The 21,938-nt window shown below is 42.2% G+C and overlaps 1 protein-coding gene across 1 annotated transcript in view; it reads left to right on the top strand.

Annotated features, from left to right (window-relative positions):
• THSD7B (thrombospondin type 1 domain containing 7B) overlaps positions 1-21,938 on the top strand; it is a 297,727-nt gene that overhangs the window by 255,194 nt on the left and 20,595 nt on the right. Inside the window, exons 20-24 of the mRNA XM_053948041.1 lie at positions 9,348-9,481; positions 10,157-10,310; positions 19,421-19,562; positions 20,944-21,059; positions 21,536-21,653. Coding sequence (XP_053804016.1) covers positions 9,348-9,481; positions 10,157-10,310; positions 19,421-19,562; positions 20,944-21,059; positions 21,536-21,653 — 664 coding nt within the window. The remainder of the gene's footprint in view (positions 1-9,347; positions 9,482-10,156; positions 10,311-19,420; positions 19,563-20,943; positions 21,060-21,535; positions 21,654-21,938) is intronic.

A 21,938-nucleotide genomic window follows, 5' to 3' on the forward strand; every position in this document is an offset into this window, starting at 1 on the left:
GCAGGTTTCTGACCTGCAGGAGCAGTGATTTGCTCTGGGAGCGCCGGCTGGCTGGGCAGGGAGCCGCCGTGGCGGCGGTGACAGGCTCCAGAGCCCCGTGTCCCCAGGCTGGGGTGGCTCCTGCCACTCCTCTGTGGGGGCTTCCTTGGCTGTTCGAGCCAGAGGAGAGGAGAGGAGAGGAGAGGAGAGGAGAGGAGAGGAGAGGAGAGGAGAGGAGAGGAGAGGAGAGGAGAGGAGAGGAGAGGAGAGGAGAGGAGAGGAGAGGAGAGGAGAGGAGAGGAGAGGAGAGGAGAGGAGAGGAGAGGAGAGGAGAGGAGAGGAGAGGAGAGGAGAGGAGAGGAGAGGAGAGGAGAGGAGAGGAGAGGAGAGGAGAGGAGAGGAGAGGAGAGGAGAGGAGAGGAGAGGAGAGGAGAGGAGAGGAGAGGAGAGGAGAGGAGAGGAGAGGAGAGGAGAGGAGAGGAGAGGAGAGGAGAGGAGAGGAGAGGAGAGGAGAGGAGAGGAGAGGAGAGGAGAGGAGAGGAGAGGAGAGGAGAGGAGAGGAGAGGAGAGGAGAGGAGAGGAGAGGAGAGGAGAGGAGAGGAGAGGAGAGGAGAGGAGAGGAGAGGAGAGGAGAGGAGAGGAGAGGAGAGGAGAGGAGAGGGGCATGGCAGCTGCAGGCTTCACTAATGACAGAGCCACCCAATTAATACTTAAATACCTGAAAGCCTTTCTGGTCTGTTATGACTGCTAGTCCATAGTTGTGGGGTGTCTCACCAGATTTCAGGTTCATAGATTTTCTTAGATTTTCAGAATTTTTTTTTATTATTCTAAACATTGGTTGTGAGACACAGTGATGAGCTCCTGAGGATTGCTGGATGGAGCTGAATGAACTCTGCTTTGTTCTTCAGCATAGTAGAGCTTTTCATTCACTCACAGAGAAATGCTTGATTTCTGCTTGAGGTAATTTTTTTTTTTAAGATGGTGTAATCAAAGCATTGAATGCAACATTACATTGTGGCAATTTTATTTTAAGCATATTTTCTGCCTTTTTTTTTTCCTTTTTTTTTTTTTTTTTGCAATATTATCATGCAGCAGCCAAACTAATGCATATATAATTTTCTTTCCTTTCTGCTTGTCATGCCCTGCTAACATGGACATCTACAAAGGCTCAGGTTGGTGTTGCAATCTGTCTTCATCTTGTTGTTCTCATCTAGTAAAAAAGGACTTCAATGTTTTCTTCATCAATCAGCTTTTTTTTCTCTTCCTCTCTTTAAAACTGGATCCAACATTATTATAACATTACAGATTCATCCAGAGAGGTGCCACATTTGTTTGTTACCCCTGGAATTTCAGCTGCAGCAAAATGTGCTGTTTCAGAAACAAGGGATATTGATTTATTTCTATCTACTTAAATTTTCTATGCTTGCCTGGCTTTGTGACAGGGAGGCAGGAGCACCTACAACTTCTGAAATCTGCAAAAATGCACTGAAACTCTCACTAATGAGTTTCTGCCTTGTCTTAAACCCCAGTATTTGACAACATAGTAAGATGGTATTTGTTAGTATCTTATCTGGATTTAATATTTTCTTGGTAGGAATAAAACATAATTAAAATATAAAATAAAAAACAGAGGCACAGGAACTGGCCCTTTGTGACTGTATTCTCATAAGCCTCCATTCCCACTTTAACACCTCATATTTTTTTGATAACTCTGAGACTAAATTGTCTTGTCTGAGTATTTCAGGTAGAAATAAATAATCAATATGTGCAGGGTTATACTTTGTTCTATGTCCTGCTCCTCAGAGGTTGTACTGGCAGTAAAACCATGAGTAAAACCAGACAGACAGACAGGTTTGGGGCCAGGAGCTGCATGTTTTTTCCTGATTTACTCATGCTGAATGATGCAAACTTGGTATTTTAATCTCTGAGAAAGAGCACTCATGCTTTACTCTGTTACCACTTGGTGTTTCTAGTGCCTGTACCAATCTCACAGAAAATAAAACCACTTACCACTTGTAAATATGAATTAATAAACCTTGCTGAGCATCATGGTGGTTCTGTCAGAGTGAGATGTAATGGCTGGGGTTCGGCAGAGCTCGCCTCAATTAACTTTCTAAACAAGGCATTTTCTACTCATTGCACTTAAGAATTTGGAATAAATCAGTGTCTGACTTATAATATTTAATTATCCATTAGAAAAAAGTAAGGGATTTACTAGGAGCATTTTTTAAAGTCCAGCAAAATAAAAATATGAAGTAAAAGCATCTAAAGGCCATGGTGAGGGAAAATGGAGCATCCAGATGTCTTTATAGCAAGAATACCCTGCTGCTTTCCTAATTTCTCCTCTTTTCCTCATTTTGCAGCCAGAATTTTACAGTGCTGCTTTTTTTGATGGCTTCATCCTGAAATGTCTCTATCTGAACTTTCCAGGATCTGATTTGAAGCTGAGATATCATCCAGTTTGTGCAAGAAACTGGGCATTTCCAGACTGAGCCCCCCAGTCCCCCAGGGCTTCCTTGCCACCCTCTAGTAAATCACTCAACTTTTCATCCTCAGTTGTCTCATGTGTAAATTAGGATTAAAGTTGAGCGGTTTTGAGGATTGGGCTATAAATAGATAATCAAGAGCAGGGGAAACTTCAGAGGCTTGATAAGTGTTTTCACTCTTTTCAGAGAAATTTTTCAGCAGTTTTTGAAGTAGTGGAGTAAGGGTCTGTTTGTGCAGGGGCTTCCATTCTGCCCCTGGGGCAGATCCTGGAACTGGTGCAACTCTGTGTCTGTGCTGTTGTAATTGCTGCCCTGGCTCTGAACTTAGAATAAAACAGATCCCATCCTTTTGCTGGATACAAAGTTTTAGACAGTTTCAGGGTTTTTTTTGGTTCAACAGTAGTGAAGGCTTTTCAGAGCCTTAGCAAAGCTCTAATTGATTTTCTTTTCTCCGCACCACAAAGGAGGTAAGAAACCCAAACTCCTTTGATTTGGGTGTAAATAAAAACTAAAACTGAATTTGTTTCACAAGTGTTTGTGCAGGGCTCTGCTAGAGGCATACAAAATTCAGGAATTCTGATAGTTTAGCAATCTTACCACAGATCTGTTCAAACTTTTCTGCTCTAAGTCATTTAGAGCAATTTTTTTAAAGTTTTGGTGGCTATTTGCTGCAGCATCCAAATGCCTAAAGACAAATATTTATCAGTGAAGCTGCTGCTTTGCAAAATCTAATTTGCTTGAAAATTAACTGTTCAACCAGGTTTAATACTGGTGAGTGGTTAGCATATTTCTGGCAATCGTGATCAATATGTAAACTAGCATGAAATAAAATCAATTTTATTTTAAAGGGAACTATTTAATGTTGAAATTTTAATGAGATAATTTCTGTGATGTAGTGTTTGTTAGTGTGCAAGTACTGGTCCTTCAGATATACAGTTAATTCCATAAAGCTTTTAAGTGCATGCTTAGATCTGCCAAATCAAACACGCAGTTAAGTAATTAACAAAGCAAGTACTCAATTTTTAATTCAGTTTTAAAGAACTAAATAAAAAAAGTCATTGTTAGAAATTATCTGGTTACTATTAAACAGAATGTGAAAGCAGTATTGGAACATTATAAGTTATTCAGTTAATATATGGACATCTTTCAACCAAAGAAAAGATTTGGGTGAACAAGATGGAGTCAACAAAGAAGTCACATTTGTAGATTATTGCAATGAATGGCCATTTTTTCAGATGTATTTCCACCATACTGGAATTTGGAACCATTTTTGGTCAGGCTGGTTGCAAGAGAAGTGCTGGCTATGGCCCACATGTCATCAGCTGGTGGCCATAAGCTCAAAGAGGAGGAGAACATCTCACTGCTGCCTCCTCTTGCAGCCTGGATGTGCAGAGAACATGCAAGTGGTTAGGCAAAAAGTGTTAGAAGTGGGCAGATTGCTGTCCAGTGTCAGTAGGAGTGGTTTTAACCCTTACCAGCAAGTGTCTTTGCAAACCAGAGCAAGTCAGCTCTCTTTGCTATATGATATCTTCTCTACCTTTACTGTTACTCATGGTGGTCTCCGTAGTTTGAAAACGGGTTGTCATTTCTTTGGTTTTGACTGTTTCAAGGTATTAGGTCTAATGTAACCTTCATGTAAGGGCAGCCATGTGAAATGAACTAATGTTAGCAATGAATTTAGCCCATTTGTATTAGAAATGAATAGCACAGAGGTAGTCCTCAGGGTCTCAGGCAACTGCTACAGTGATCAGTTTGGTTGTTCTAATATAATAAGCAGATATTGACTTAGTTGGAGTGAACACCAAGATTTACTGTCATGAAAACTAAAATATCGACTGAGGGAAAACCAGAGTCAATATTTACCTTGAGGGACAATAAATCTTGATGTTCACTGAAATATGAAGTCACTATGATTTTCAGAAGCGTTGAACCTCATTCTAGTTTATTCTGCAGGTGCTCATCAGACAGGCTACCTGAAGTATAGGTATGAATTTCTTTTAATGAATAACATCAGGTGAGCAAATGCATTTATTTCTGTAAGTCCTTTGCAAGCCTACATTTAAAAGAGTTAGAGAACAATATAAATCACACCAATCTCTTGGGTGGTTAGATATTTGGATTTTTCATTAAAATGCAAGTATCAGCTATTAAAAGAGAAAATAAATAGATTAATATTTGTGTATCTTGTTGAAGTAACTGTCCACATCAATAATGCTTTAGCAGGGGCTCAGGATTTGCATTTGAGTGATTGGGAACTGGGTTCTTTTATTAGGGTAAGCTTTAGCAGTCTATTAAAAGGTAGCTTTTGTCCTTCTTTCCTTTAATTTATTGAGAACTGTGTCCATCAACTTGATTTTGGGATTCAGGGGTTAAAGCAGTGTTCCGGGTTAATTCTGACTACAAAGAATGATCCTGTGAAAGGCAGCAGCAAAACTCCCCTTGGCTTCAGGCAGGCATCATTTCAGCCCTTGGTTCATTGAGCCCAAAGCCCAGCAGGTAAATATGAATAAAAATTGAGGAAAGCAGTTAATTTGCTAAAATGCCAGAAGACTGTGTTTATTTCTTGAGGCAGTAAGGGATGAAGCCAGGCTGGTCGCCCTGGGTGCTGATCTCTGCAGCTTCCAGCATCTTTCTCCCTCCATGCAGAACAATGTGTTCTGTGCCTATTGCATGGAATTAATTTCATTTTTGTCCGTCAGGACATGGATTGTGGCACTACAGTTCCATACAGGGGCTCAGTGTGAAGGGGTTTGTAAATGCAGTGTTGTAGCAGGTTTGCATGAGCTTGGGGAAGGGTGAGCATTTAAGCAGATTATTTTCAAAGGAACTGTTGTCTTTGTGCTTGGGAAGAGAAGTGTCACAGCTTTACAAGGGACTTCTGTATCTGCAGCAGAGGTAGTGGATGGCAAGCTTGATGGGGGCCAAGAGCCCTAGACCATGTGTAATTTGAAGGTTGGATGCACTCTGTAACAGCCAGGGATCCATGGAAACACATCCCAACCCCCTCCAGGGCTGGGTGCTTTGGGTTCCTGGGTTAGTGAGGGAGTGAGAACACCACATCCCATCCCAGCCTCTGTTCAGGGTCGGGGCAGAGGTGTTTCCATGGACCCAGGAGGTGAGAAGAGAACTTAGGGTCCTCTGTTTTGTAGGACCCACAGAACAGCAATGCTTAGTCAAAACCCTTTCAAAATGAAAAATCAAGAGCACGTCTGTTTGACCTCCTTAAGTAGCACAGCTCCTAGCAAAAACAGAAATGAAAGGCTTTAAGGTTTGCTGTAGTTTTTTTCCAAATTAAAAAAAAAATAAATAAAAAGGAGGAACTAGAAGTGATTGAAAACAAATTATGGCAAGCCAGGAGAGAAAATGGGAGGAAAACATTCTCCTATGGAGGAAAGGACCACATGCCACATCACTGTGGTTTTTAAATGCGAAGATGGAGTTACAAATTGTATTCACAGCTTCCTGAACTCATTCCTGCAGAGTTCCACCCGTGGAAATCTTGCATCTCCTTGAGACTCCCACTTAAAAGCTTAATGGCGTCCACATTGTGCTTGTTGTAACTTGTTCTGAAGAAATCCATCCCTCCTGGTGACGCAGGAGGTTATTTACATCTCCCCAGTGTCCCAGAGGTGCTGCCAGAGATGGCATTGCTCAGCACTGACACAGGGCAGAGGGGAGAGCTTCTTCACAGCAATGATGTGCTGTGGTGTCAGCACAATAACTTAGGAAAACAGGTTATTTGTGACAGTTATAATTCAGGTTTTTGGTTGATGAGTGTAAGCTGGGGATGCTGACCAAAGAGAAAGTAGTGCAAGGTCAGCAGCAGATCACTGGGGATCTGAGGTACCACAGGGACATGCAGCCAGTGCTGTGTGTCCTCCCTCCTCCAGCACAAAGTAGGATGTCTGTCTATCTGTCTGTCTGTCTGTTGGAGCAGGACAAGAGCTGATGGCACTTCACACGCGATTGTACTGGTTTGACACAATCAGACAGCAGCTAGAAGTGCTCTATTAATGGCTTTGTTATTGTGATCCTCCCTGCTCTTTAAAGAGCACATTTGAAGTATCACTTCACATTATGTGTATTTGTGTCAGTGCCTATGGGATTTCTGTTTTGGCTCACAGGATGCCTCAGATTGATTTTAGTTCACGTGGCATCCTGTGCCTGCCCAACTCCGTCTGGTTTTCCTACACAGTTACTACAGCATGTACATGCCACAGCAGGTTTTGACCACTGAAACACATTCATGGTAAATGCCTGGTGTTAAGCCTTTGCTGCTATCCACAGGTGGGCTTTGCTGGTTAGGAGAGGTCTGAGGTTTAACAGATGTTAAGGTGGAGCAATCAGAGGTCACTGAGACAATGAGATGGGATTCCCAAGCTTTTGGCCTCACCCTGGCTTCAGGCAGCAGGGTGAGTGCTGAGAACCTGCAGGTTCACAGTGATATACCCTAACCCTGAGAAAGGGTTATTTAATAGAGCAAGGAAAAGAATCTTAAATCCCCAAAGCTGCTGTTTGTGCTGGACTGCCCTGGCTGCCCTGCTGTGCCTGTGGAGGCTGGGAGGGAGGATGGAGGCAGCACCTCCTGCCTGCTCCTAACCTCAGCCTCCTCTCCAGAAGTCTAAACAGCAGAAGCAGGCCACCCAGCTCTTAATAGAACTTACTTACTAAATTTTGCCATCTTTGACACTGCCCTGTGAGGCACCTTTTCACTGGGCTGGCCCCTGGCAGCCAGTTTTGTCCAAGTTTGGCTCTTTGCTCATTCCTTCTGTCATGAGGAAAAAACTGATGATGCCTCAAGCACCTATTTCCCTCACTAATCGTCTCCTGTGGATGACAGGGTGTTTTGTCAGGCAACATAGGCAGGCTGTAGTTTTTCCTTCCCCTTGTGGAACAGGGAAACAAATAAATACTCCCTGGCTCTACATCCATCTCCTGGATGGATGTCTGTGGGGAACACAAAGGCTTTGCAGTGCCTGAAGAGGGATTGCTGTTGTCCCTGGCACGTGCAGGGATGTGGCTGCAGGAGTCAGTGGAGGTGACAGGCTGGTGGGGTGGGATGGTGGCTTCAGCTGTGTCCCAGCATCCGTGGGCTCCCTGCTGGCTGGTGCTGAGCCCAGGCTTGGTGAGTGCTGCTCTTCTGTGCTCCCATGTACACCAGTTAATGATAACGAGCCTGGCTGCTCAGCTAATTAGCAGTGCTTGTGGTGCTGCTTGCTGAGTGTGGGAAGCTTAGCTCTGGGTGCACTTTGTACAGTGCACAGACACCTGCACACTCTGCAGTTAGGCCAAGTGCCAGTGCCTTGGTGCACAGTCCACATAGAACCAGAGAGTGGCTTCAATTCAAATGGACCTTAAAGATCATCTCGTTTGCAGCTCCCCCATCATGGGTAGGGACACCTTCTGCTAGTCCAGGTTGCTCAAAACCACGTCCAGGTTTGTAATTTGTGCCTAATAATATGCAGGGAAAGTGGTGCTAATGGTATGGCTGCCTTTGCCCCTTTGTTCCCTTCCTTTTCCCCTCCTCTCTTTGAAATGTGATGCTCTTACTGGTTCATGTCGTCCTTGTCCTCACCAGTTCAGACTTTGATTTCCCTCTTTCCTGTGTTTTCACCTTTACGTATTTTCCACTTTTCATCATCTGTTATTCTTGCTTCTCTGTTAAACCCATGCACAATGTATAGACAGACCCACAGTTAAAATTAGTTTCTGACATTTTCTGTTTTGAAGGAGTTTTCCTTTTCAAGTTGTCCTCCTTCCATTTGAAATGAAGGTGATTTTCTGATGGGACACCAGTTTTGTTTTCAGACTGGTATCTCAATTTTCTTGTTCTCCCACCTCCAAAATGTTGCAAAGAGGATTTCTTTATTCTTGTGGTCACAACATGTCTAGTCATAATCTGCTATTTTGTCATGAAGCTGTAAATTATTAAACATGTGGCTGAGTCTTTTTGGGGGTAGTTGGGAGGAAAGCTATAGTTATTCTAAGGGTGAGAATGAAATGGCTTCACAGCAGCAAGGCTGAGGAGGTTTTGGTATGTAGAAGAAGGAATTTTAGGTGTGTTGTATTTTTCCAGGGCAGCACATTATGCTTCATGCAAAGCAACAGGGAATACTATATCTTCAAATCAGCTTCTGCAGACAAACCAGATTCAAAATAAATAACTTTTATTCATCACTGTAATAGAACTGTTGATGCATTCATTTATTTAAACCTAAAAATCTGCCAAAGTGCTATATCTCAGTGTGCTGCTTTTAACAACCTGAATATCTGGCACCTTTTATCAAGCTTTTGGCTGTATTTTTCTCCCTACGTAGATACCATAGTTCAGGTGAACACACTGTCATGTTTGATTAGGAGATATGTTAGAGATAAGTCACTTGCAGGCAAAAAAGCGTTTACCATTTTTGTGTATAAAAATGAAATTTGTAGGAGGCATGAAATTTCATTCTTTTATAGTAAATGGCTTATAAGAATGCATTAGAAGCAAAGGTAAATGAGTGCTGATTTTAAGTTTGTACCTGCTGAAACACAAAAGGATATGGTACCTATGATCTTGGTGAATGACATGATAGATTATACTGAGAGCAGGCAGAGCAAATGAAATTGTAATGGAGTTCCTCTTCTGGCTGCAGGAAATAGCTGTTATTTATCCTGCTTCCGAAGGTGCTGCATGCATACTGCTGTTCATTATATACTTAAAAATCCCCTGGCAAGTCAATAATGAATAAATGAACTTAAAGCCATTACAAGAGCCTTAGCATTAGGAGTGTAAGCCAGGATACTTTTCAGTGTGCTTTTTTGTGCGTTTGGCTGAGGTGTTTCTGCAGCCATGCTCACCTGGACCGTTCAGCTGAAGAGTTTGGTTCTTTCTCCTGTCAGGTGCACGAGGCAGTCCCATGCTACAGTGAGTGCAATCAGTATTCCTGGGAAGTAGGACCATGGTCTCCATGCAAAATCAACAGTGAACAAAATTCCCTCCACTGTGGAGAAGGAATACAAACGAGGGAAGTCAGGTGAGTGAAGACAAAAGCTCAGGTATTCCAGATCAAAAAGAGCTGATATGTTCTTACATAAAGCTGCAATATCTGGCCATCTGACAGTGAGTGTGTTGCTGAGTCCAGTGTATTGCAAATGAAAAGAAACAAGTGTTTATGTTCCATGGTTTACAGGAAAAGCATTTCAGACATGCAGCCTTGGTTTTTCAGGAACACGACATGATATTTAAATTAGTATTCTTCAACCTAAATGCCATGTATACATAAAGCTCCCTGAGGTGCAAAGCCTCCATATTTTGATTTGCTAACATTTTCCCCAAGTAATAGCACTGCATGCACCAGAGTGGCATTCATTATTACTGAATATTCATTCCCCAGGCATGGGGAAATGCTGAGTTATTTCCAAATGTTCAGATGTTACTAGCAGGAGCACTAAGATTTGTTCTCGCTGGTTGTCACTTTCTGTTTGCTCCTTTGTCAGCCGATCAAAGTTAAAATCCCTCTGTTTGAAGTAACAAACGCATATTGTGCACGTAGCTGATTTCCATTTGCATTAACATATTAGTTTTATTTTTTGACCAGCCATGCTGCTTGTAGCTGTTGTCATGTCTATGTCCTGTATGGGGTTGAGAAAACCTGTTGATATCCACCGTGCCTGTGACACTCTAATTAAAATGTGTGTTTTCTGTGTAGGTGTGTGAGCACTGCTGAGGACCACGGTGTGGAGACTGTGCCCAATGCTCTGTGCAGTCAGGCTGAGGTCCCAGAGGCGGTGCAGAAATGTACCTTGTACTGTCCCAGTGAGTGTGCAGTGTCTGACTGGGGACAGTGGAGCCCGTGTCCACAGGTAGGCTCTCCTGCCCGTGTCCCTGGCAGTGTTCCTCATGCAGCAGTCTTCTCTTCTCCTTCAACTATTTCATGGCCTAGTTATTTTCTAGGAAAGTAAATTATTTTCTGAGGGATGTCAGGCTTAATAGATCCTGCCAGCATGGTTGAATCTGGAGATATTTATGTCTCTATAGAGACAGAGCTACAGAAAGTTGGTTAGTGAAACACATAGTTATTACTGTGACAGTTGATTCAACACATCCTTCCCCTTGGTCTGCTATGGGAGAGGGCCCACACAAGCAGAGTGGGTGAAGGGACAGTATTCCAGCTGCAGTAAGGGCTGAATGCCTTGGGAAATGTTTGCAGGGAGACCTCTGTCAGTGGTGCATGACTGCCAAAACAACCTGTGGTAAACCCTAGGGGTGACACTCCTCTGGACTGGTTTTAGTCCTGAGGGAATGACAGCTCTCCCTCCCAACACACACTATTTCTGTCCACTGTATCCTCCTCCTCAAACACTTGGGGGAAGATTTGAGGCATCAGCAGCAGAAGGGTATGACAGCAAGGTGCCTGAACAATTTGTCATGTAATGAAATACTCAAAACTTTGTGAATTATGCAGGGATTCAAGCCACTGCAAAGTGCTCTGTGTTTTCCTAAGTGCAAGATGGAAAGAAGTTGCAAATTCTGTATTATGAAAAGCCTCTGGCCTCAAACCATGTGACTTCAGATCTATTGTTTCTCCCTGATCAGTGTTGAAATAGGTGCCAGGTTTAATCTCGGAGGGGTTTTTTAATAGACTTGCTTGATGTATTTAAGTGACAAACACATATTCATTGCCCCCATGTTAACAGGGCCATTACCAAAAGTTGAGTGGTTATTGGACAGGTATTTATACTAGTGCTGACACAGGTAATTTCCTTCCATAATATTTTGTGTAGCGTATCAATATACTCGGTAAGAACATGTCAAATAAAATCTTGTGTTTCATTTCCTGCGTTCACCTCCTTCTGAGCAGCACGGTTTTGATGAAGTATAACACTCTTGCAACCCATACAAATGCTTGGATACCTTTCAGAGTCCCACTGTGGTTGGGCTGTTTCTTTGCCATTGACTTTTCCAGGCATGGATTTTCTTCATTTTCGCACGCAGTGAACTGATGCAAAGATCCTCGAGGCTGTTGGGGGTCTCTCAGGTGCCTTGGTGGCAGTCATTTGGTTATGAGGGGCTGCTTGAAGCTTTAAGCACCCTCATATCCTTAAGACACACAGGCTTTTTGCCTGAAGGCTCTTTTTTTTTGGCAATTAGCAAAGCCTCCATAGCCCACAGAAGCAGGAAAGGGAAGCCCAGAGCTCATGGGCTGCACTCCATCAGGCAGCACATCTCTTGGCAGACACAGGGCCACATGCCACAGTCCCTGTGTCTCCTTGTACATCCCTTTGCCATGGTTAATGTTAATTCATAAATGTGAGGGCATCTGCATGCCAATGCAATTAACTGAACAATATGTTTCCACAAGCTGTTCTGCAATGCTTTGTTGTGAAACTGAGATGACTGTGTGCCCATGGAGCATGTGTTTCCATAGTTCTGTCCAGATACGAGGCAATAAACAGCTTGAAGTTTTATGGGCAGATAAAAACCTCCCTTTGATGAGTTTACAGCAGTGCTGTCTCCCTTTTACAGCTACTCTGGCTGTTTGTGGTGGGTTTTGAGAGAGAACCACGCAGCACAGTCCCTCCCTGGCTGCACATGCTCCACATCTCCTAGGCGAGTGCTGGGCTTGCTATCAGTGCAGAACGACTGTGCTGTGTCACTGGTGTATCTTTGGGGTGTGTGGGGCAGGGATTGGGGGAATCGTGGTGGCTGGAGTGAGGCACTGCCAGCACCAGGGTGATTAATGAACCTTCCATCTCCTGAGCCACTAGGAAAGCTGGTCACTTAGGACAGCTACAAGTCGATGGACTCAAAAATTTAAAAAAAATTTGAAAGATCACATCGCATTGCAATGAAAAAGCAAAACTGTGCATCCTGGCTGCTCTATTTCAAGCACATTTACATTTCATACCACAATAGTTGGGACTCTTTTAGTCATAGCACTCTCATGAGGTAGCTGCCGAAGACCATTCCTGGAAGTCTTCCTGCAACTCTGGTCATGTTTGGCTTGCTGGAGATAAAGAGGATTTATGAAACTTGACAAATTCTAGTTTGTAAAAAATGAATCATCACAATTTCAGCCTCATCTTTGCCCAAGGAGCTTTTTGATTTGAGATATTTACCTAAGATTTTGGTCAGGTGAGAATTCTTTTCCAGTTGCTTTGGTGTTCTGCTCATGTTGTACAGTGTTGATAATAAATTCATCCTGATAGCAGAATAACTAACTCTTATCAGCTGAATATAAAAAAGCCTTGTAGATTATCCGTTGTACCTTTTGTCAATATGTCATTGTACTCTGGATACTTTCTAGGGTATTACTTGGTTTTATCTTGTAGCAATATTCTTCCCATGTGAATTTTCCACTTTCAGGATGGTAAATGATCTTGAATGGTGTTGAAATCAATGAGTCATAAAGGTGGTGACTGCTTTGTCAATGGAAAGTACTTTCTTCAATACTTTTTTTCTGCTAAAACATTGTATTTGTTCTACCTTTTTTGGCTGCATTTCCCGTTTGCTTTTAAACACTTTTGTGGTCTTTTATAATTTCAGATGCTCCCACAATTCTTTTATGTGTGTTTTTCAACTGAATTATGTATTTTGCATCTTGATTATGGTGCTATTTAACACTGCTACACAAAGGTAAATTTTAATGTTTCATCTAATGGTCATAAATGAAGCTGTCAGAAATACAATGCCTCAAGGTTGCTTTGAGGTTTTGTCTCTGTACTGGATTCAAGAAATGTATAGTTACTGAATTAAGTCTTCCCTTTTATTCTCACTTTTTCTATTGAGAGAAGTAAATTCAAAATGGTTTTCCCTATTTGAAGGGAAGGTTGAAGACTATTTTTTTGGCTTATAATGTTTTGTTCTTTGTCACTAAGTGACATTCAAGTGACTTAAATATCAAGCTTTAAAGCCATTTAAAATAGCAATTTGAAGCTTGCTAGTTAAAACCTACAACAAAAAAGCCAAAAATAACAGAAAAAAAAAAAAACAAACCAACATAAACCCACAAGGAAATTAGGTTGACGTGCATTTTGCTTAAGAGATTTCATATTTGTTCCAGGGACAATAGCCTGTTCAGTCAGACATCATCACTTGATTGCTCAAAGACCCAGCTAAACAATCTGGGGACTGAAATCCTGTCATCTCTGTTACATATTCAGTGATGGAATAACACACACTTCCTGTGGCGTCTCGACTTTGTATTCATCTGACTTGGAAATGTAATTAATTGACTTCAATTGAATTCATCAAAGCATTCTTAAAAAGAGTTAATATGCGAGTGGTGCTACAAGTCCCTGAAATAATTACCTCAAATCTATTTTGTTAGCTCTCTGTCGGTGGATGGCTGTCGCAGCCCCCGTTGTGGATTGGAGTGGCCTCCTTGCTTGCCTCAGCTGTTGGCATTTCTAGCAGCTAATTCCAAGAGGTCTGAAATTAGTTAATTATAGGAGGTTGCGTGTGTAGTGAGTGAGAACAGCTGTCTCCATTTCAGCGAGCGTTTTCCTCATGGATCAATGGCGATGTGCCGCGCTCGGGACCCGTGACAATTGAGTTATTATTCTCTGGAATCCGCGGGGGGAGTGTGGTACCCACAACTGACCGGATTAAAAGTGTCACCAAGCGATACAGAGAGCTCTCAGCTCTGCAGTGACTTTCCTTGTCGATGCAGGTTGGAGTTGTTACAGTTTGGAAATGCCAACTGGAAGGGAAATTGTGGACTCCTGTAGACGCTGGGAGTCATTGTGTGGATTACGAAAGTCTCCATCACAACTGGCACCTGAGCACAGAGAGGGCAAGGTTAAAGGGACCACTGGAGGTCATCTAGTTCTTTCTCTTCAAGCAGGATTCCCCAGAGCACATTCCTCCGAATTGTGTCCTCAGACAGCTTTTGGATATCTCCAGAGGAAACTCCCCAACCTCTCTGGGACTGGCACGTAAGTTTGGCGGAGGACCTGCAGTGTGAAGGCTGTACTGAAGAGTGAGGCTTGCACAGAGCTGTCTTTCTAGCCCAAGAGATAATTTATTCAAATCAAGCATGAGAATTATGCTGGTCAAGGCTTTTTGGAAGAACATGCACTGCTCCTTATGCATAGCTGTGACTTGGATGTTTTTGTATGTCTTTGTCAAAAAAAGTGGGTAACTGATGTATTTTTTATATTAATTGTTTTATTTTTATTAATCTTTGTTAACTATCACTTTTTTAAGTGATTTAAGTAATGATTCTGTGTGGAGGCAGGCAAGGTTTCAGAACCTGGATGCATCTGAAAAAGAAAATTTATGCAAATGCATTTTCATTTCAAAAGATTGCTCGTGTTATTGTAAATGGCTTGTTAAATTGTTACAAAACATCCACACTGACATGAACAATGTAATGGTTCATTGCTCTGTTAAAAATAGTCAAATACGGCTGCTGCCTTTGCATTTACCTTATTTTGAGGTTGTATGCTTGCTTATGAATAGCCAGTTAAGAATAATGCAGCCAGCTATTTATAGTGCAGGATGCATTATACAAGCTGCTTGATAAATTAAACAGCTTAAAGGGCCCTGTAATGGGTTACAGCCTCTGTGCTGTACAATTATGATGCATATGAAAGCCTGGATCAATGGACAGCTCTTAAATTCCATCCCAAAGAGGGTCTAATAGTGTATATTAATGTGTGATATGTTAACAGCCCTTACACTGGAACTTAGCTTCACAACCTTGCAGGTTTATTTTAATTTATACCCTTCTCTTCCAGAACAAACTTCCTGTGCTTTGTCAGTTCTGTGATTGTCTGAAGCAAAGGCTGGGTGCATCCTTTGTGTATGTTTTCGTCCCTCACTTTTTATGTTAGCTTTAAATAGTGACAAGTCACCATAGTCACCATTTTTTTCATGGTGAAAAAAATAGCTTTGGCTGAAAGAAAGATTTAAAAATGCAGTAGTCAATAGTGCCAGAAATTCCCCCATAGAATCAAGATGGCTGTTATAATTTCTAAACGGTCCCTTGAGAAAAACTTTGATTTATTCCTGCCTTAACATTTTATGGACCTCTCATTGCTTCAGAATATTTTGTTTCTGTAGTGGTTTATATGATCTCGCCTGTAGATCCGTGGCTCTAGCTCAGCTTTTTCATACTACATGGCAAAGAATAATGGAAATAGTGAGATTTAATACTATAGAGTAGGCTAGAACAGTACAATTAAAAAGAAACCTACTGTCTGTGTATGACATCCTATTGATGTGTAGGCTATTGATGTGCTACCTGATTATTTTCATCAAGAAATTAATTCTGTTCCTGTCATCAGTTCCAAAGGATGCATATGCCAGAATTACACACCCCATTGCTTACAGTCATCAACAAAGAATCTGAACAAGCAACAAGCAATAGTCTGGAAAACTTAACAGCCAAACTGATTTGCACCTGATCTTGAAGGTACATAGAGGTCTCCAGGCCTCTGACCTTCCACCTCCATGCACCACAGCTGCCTCCATTTCTTAGGACTTGTTTCCTCTCCTATTATTTGTGGCCAGTGGGCACCCATAATCATTGTCCTTCTTTGATCCATAAATCTTTATTCCTAGTCTGGGTGGTGTCAGAAGTGGGTTTCAGTTTCCCAGAATAGGGAACATTTGCTGTTACACCCATTTCTATCCCATGGTTACATCCCAAATTCTCCCAACTATGGAAACCAGTTAAGGGATTTATAACCACAGGCATAAAATAAGTGTCATGAGCATAAAGAGATGATCTCAGAAATACAAGTCAAACTCCCACTCCTGAACACATCTGTTGTTGGCACCTGCCTTTCCTTATGCTTCCACTGTGGAAATGTTGGCTGATGCTGAGCACAAACCAGTTGCATTAGCTTTACAGAAGGTAATGGCTGACTTAATATAAAAAATAATTTTAAAAGCTTCATCTGTCAAACTAGTGAAAGCTCTAGTTACTAATAGAGCAGTAGAAAGTAAAATAATGTCTTTGGAAGTGTAGCATCCACTCAGCAGGAAGAGAGGAGCTGTAAATGAAGATAGTCAGTACAGCATTGCTGAATCACAGTGGGCTTTATTTATTTAAAGCCCCAGAAACTGTAGATTCTAATCACAAGCATTTATAAACTTGGATCCCTAGGGCAGATCCAGCCTTGATCCATGTACCTGAATGGCACCTTCACTGTTTTGTATGGAAGATTACTTGAGCAGTCAAATTAGTTTTGTCAGATTAGTTTCTGAGAATACTCAGAATCAACCTGTTATCTTGCTTAAATCTTAATTAATCCCATGGTAATTTCTTACTTTAAGTACTCAAGAAATATTTCTTTTTTTGGCTGCCTTTTCTCTAAATCGATGGCTGCCGTTTCTGTCCTGCCTCCTGAACCTGTGATTTGCCATTGATGGTGATTGGTTTTGCTCTCAGTATTTTCCAAGATCCACATTCAGGACTAGGCATGCCCCTTGGCATTGCTTGTTAGTACCCTCAGCATCTCTCCACTGGCAACAATCCCTCTTCTTTACTTTCACTGTTCACATCTCCTAATGACATCGTGTCTGCCAATCCATTCCCCAACCTTTGCTATGCCATAAATATTCGATTTTTTTTTTCCCAGCCTGGGTTTTTGGAGGGGTCCTGCAGGAACTGTGCACCCAAGCCCATTGAGATTTCAGGGTAGCTGGATACTCAGCTCCCTCTTGCTCCTTTGAAAATTCCAGCTTTCATCTTTTTCTTTGCAAGCCATTCCCTCCTGCTGCTTACTCAGTTCCATATATATTTGGCTCAGTTTTTTATATGGTTAACTTGAAAGAGCAAGGGCAGAAAATCAATTATAAAACTAAATTGACTTCTCAATTGACGTTAAGAGAAATTCAACAAATAATATTACAGGATATTAGTTACAGTTTGCCAACTTTGAATTTTTGCATGTTTCCCATGTCCTCAGCTTGATTAAATGAATGCTTTTCCTACAGAGATTCTTTATTATTCAAAACTAATAAAAGTGGGGGGCTTATTGCATCAGCTCTGGCTTCTGAGCACCATGGCTCATCAGCACAGTGAGAATTCTGGCTTTAGAGCATCAGTAAACCAGTTGTTTGTTTGGATCCTGGCAAACACTAGATAGATTTTGACCTGTTAGACTGGTCTGCTGCCTATCAGGAGGATATCTGAGAGGAAAAATGGTCCTGCCAGTCAGGAAAGCTCTGGGACTCTGTGGCAGCACTGGGCTGCAGCAGTGTCCCATCATTGAGCACAACAGGGGCTGTGCTAGCCAGGGGAAAAATACTATTTTATTAAAAGAATTTACTTATCTACAAATGAGGCATATTTTCTGTCTGCAGGTTCTTATTTTAAAGGGAGCAAAAGCTGGTGTTTCTGAGCTGGCACAGACAGCTTCTGTCACAGCATCCATTGATTTTTTTTTTCCTTTTGGTAACATAATTCAGAGAAACATTAATTAGGAGTAGCTACTGAGATACATGCTTTGATTTTTTTCCTTAGTCATTTTGTTTATTGGCAAATCATTTAAATTATTAGTGTTAGTTGTGAGAATGAACAATCAGATTAGTTGTGAAAAAGGCAGTAAACTATTGGTAAACACTTAGCATAGGTTTAATTTTCAGATAATTAGAAACAATTGGGTATTTTAGCTGACCAAGGATATTCGAATAAGATTGCCATTTAAGATGATTTGACAAGGTGTGTGTCAGCAATAAAAATGTAATAGATTTTCCTTCATGTAGTGTAAACATAAGGAAATAGGCTCTGACAATGTATTTTAAGACCAGACCAGACTTTTTTCCCATTTTGTTCTGATATTTATTCTGTTCAGTTTTGCTGTCATCTGTGCAACTAATCCAGTTTACAGCAGCCTGAGATCCAGATTTATGCTGCAAGGCCATTACATTTCCCTTTAATAGTCACAATACAGGAATTATCCACACTTCCACCCGTGCAGTGTTCAGTGTTTGCAGGCTGTTTGTTGCATGGTAATAAGCCCATGGTTTTAAACTGTTAGTTATTTTTTGTAATTATAGTACTCTGTAGAAAAATCATGTTTTAAATCCCCAAGTATTTATGAAAATTGGTTCTACATGCATTGTTTGGGTGTTTCTTTTTTTTGTTTGTTTTGTTTTCTTTGCTGTTCCTGAGCAATACTAATGAGAAACTGTTAGGAGTTAAATGGGTCATCTTGTTCAATAAATGGTGGTGGATACTTTTAATAAGGGATTTATTTCCATTAGATTTGCTGTGACCACTTCCACTCACCTATTCCCATTACTGGAGTGTGGGAAAAGAAGCTCTGTGCTGCAGTGCTATGAGAGTGAGGATCAAGGGCTGCTAAAAACAAACAGCTTTCATGCCTGCGATGCACAAACAGAAATGAAAACCTGCCTCAGTTGATTCATATTCCTGTGAAAATGTAAACAAGCAAATCCTGATTTATAGGCTGCTGGACATCAGTGTTTGGTATACTCTGAAAAGTCACCTCGTCTTGTCAGCATCATAACTGATATGCAATTACAAATGTCCTTCTTTGAAATGAGTGCTTTGCTGTAACATCAGATACTACTTAAAAATGCATTAATTGTGACAAAAATCCTGTCCTGTTATTCAGTAGTGTGGCATTTTACTGGAAGTCTTGGAAGGATGTGCAAAACATTGCACAGCAATGTGGTGCAGTCTTTATCCCATTGTCCCCTAGGATCCTTACCAAAAAAACATGGAAAAAATAGTATAGGAGGGCTAAAATAGCCAAATCAGGATGGATAAAAGATGCCTTTTAGTAATACTAGATTCTTAACTTTGAATCCCATTTCTTTTCTTTCATGTGCTTTGAAGTATTGTTAGAACAGGAGTGGGATTGTATCCTACCTCCATGTGGCCGTGGATGTGTGTGAACAGCCCTGGTGTGTGGTGTCTGTGTGATTTCCTGGGGTCAGTGATGTCTGTGTGATTTACTGGGCTCTCTGTACTGTCCATCCCTTCTCTGTCCAGGTGTGTGACCCCAGTATTATGCAAACCCGAACCCGACAAGTGCTGAGGCCTCCTGTCAGTTCAAAGCCCTGCCCTGAAGATTCACAAATGAAGCCATGTATTCTTAATCAAAATTGCTTCCAATACCAGTATAACCTAACAGGTAGGTACAAATTGTCAATATACCCATAGTACGTGTTTTTAGTTATGTTTGCTTATGGTGTTGTTTAAGCCTTGACATCATTGGTTTCAATAAAGTTAATTACACACCTACAATTTTACACATTAGTGGACAAATGCACAATTTCTGTATTTAAGTTGTTGTTGTGAGTACACTGGAAATAAAGCATGCTAAATGGGATTTTCAATGGTTAACAACATAATTAATTACAAAATTCCAATTAAAAGAGTATCATCTGTGTGGTTCTGGTGAAGCCAATAATACCAACAGAAATCTGCTTTGAAGGCAATATGAGTTATATGGGTGGGCATAGGATATTCAGAGCAAAATGCATTATTTAGGACCTTAGAAGCAATTAGTTCTGTTGCAAACAAAGGAACAAAACAAAACTTAAAAATTCCTTTTGTTTTGACCAGCTGAAATAAATGAGAAAGGCATACAGAGGAGAGCTCTTAAGAGGAGTTTGGGGGCTGGTGGGAAGGGAGAACAAAGCAAGATAAAATATATGAATATAAACTCAGCCTGTTTGTAATAAAAGCCCTAGAAACACAGGCAGCAGGATGATGCCTTTTTTATCATCACATTTCAGAAATGCAGAACATTTATGTGTTCATGTTTATCAGAGGTGGAAGACACAAAGTAATAGGTTTTCTTCTCATCCTTCTTATTTATTGGTGGTGTATGGAAATTTTAGTGGCTTCTGTTATGCTTTTTGTTTATTTTAAATGGTGTTTTAAAGCTTATTTCAGTTTAGTTGTAGTCTGACCAACATAATTTCAGACACATAATAAGATATTAATTTCCTTCCACTAGAAATACTGCTTTTATTTCATGACTATTAGAGTTTAGTTTTAAATAATGGATAACTTTGCCTCGAGACAAAAACAGCTTAAAGCAGAGTTCCCCTTCAGAAACTTCCCCAGCTGCTTTATCAAAGTGGAATTTTACTTCAGACAATAGAGTCTTGTACCTGTGCCAACTGGATTGAAGTGATAGCCTTTATCAGTGTTCAACATGTGCACTCTGATGTAGCAGTGTCATCGTGGGATACGGTATGGGACTGTGACTGAGCGTCTCCTCTGAGACTTGCCTGGCTTTGAGAACAACTTTCTTCTGTGGGGGGTTGTTCTTGGCTGTGGGATGCCCTGACATGGGGAAGTGCTGCTGTAGGTGAAGGTAACACCCATGTTCAAGGCTTCAGAGCCAGGCTGGATGGGGCTTTGAGCTACCTGGTCTAGGCCACGGCAGGGGATTGGAAATACACAACCCTTAAGGTCCCTTCCAAGCCGTTCTGTGATTGTATGATTCTGTGCTGAGTGTAAAGCTGGGCTGCAGCAGGGCACCCTTTGCTTTGTGTCTGCAGGCTGGAGCGGGTGCCAGCTGGGTGCCAATGCCACCTGCGGTCACGGGGAGCGCCGCCGCCTCCTGAGCTGCCGGCGCAGCGACGGGGCCACCGTCAGCATGCAGCTGTGCCAGCGGGTGAGCAGGGCTGGGACACACCCAGAGGTCCCTGTGGTTCCAGACAGGTGGGGGCCTCCTGATCCACGCTAAGACATTCCCCATAAGCGGTGGAAAGGTTTTGTATGGTGCTAGGAGGGCACAGCTGGGGGCTTTGGGAAGCAGAGGGGTGTCACTGGGTGGTGTCATTCCTTGACTCCTTGGCATGGCTGCCAACCCTGCACCATCCCAAAGCTGGGGACTAGGGAGGGGATTGTGTCCTGCTGTTAGAAATCTAGGGTTGTCCTTTTAGAATGAGACCCAAACGCTGAGGGATGCTTACATGTGAAACTCTTCAGCACTGAAGCAGCATTCCCCCATTGCACCCTTGGGAAAGCTCCACATAAGCACCATGCTGGTGCCCCGCAGAGTTGCTGCCAGTTCTTGTTTGGGTGCTTGGCTGTGGCAGGAGGTGGCTGGGGCCGGGGGAAGCTGATGCCTCTGTTTCCCTGTCGCAGCTGCACCTGGAGAAGCCCGTGCCCACGAGCAGCCGGTGCGTGGTGGGGTGTGCCGTGGACTGCCAGCTCTCCCCGTGGTCAGCCTGGTCGCAGTGCTCCCACACGTGTGGCGCCGGCGGTGAGTCCCTGCCTGCCCTCCTGCCCCCCATAGCTCAGCAATGCAGCACACGCAGCACCCACAGGCCCAGGTGGGCTCAGGCAGTCCCTGAGTAGGGGTGCAGAGCTCAGGGATGGCCTCAAGCCACACCCAATCCTTCAGAGGTGGTTTTGGACACTCTCGAGGTCCTGAGGTGATGGGTGTTTAGAGCAAAGCAGGCTATTTTCAAAGTACTCTAAAGTGAAAAATGCAACTTAGGGAAAAAGTAGTCAGATGTCTGAAGGATTTTTTATTAATTCAAACTCT

This window comes from Vidua chalybeata, chromosome 7 (assembly GCF_026979565.1).
Source record: "Vidua chalybeata isolate OUT-0048 chromosome 7, bVidCha1 merged haplotype, whole genome shotgun sequence".
Lineage (NCBI taxonomy): Eukaryota > Metazoa > Chordata > Aves > Passeriformes > Viduidae > Vidua > Vidua chalybeata.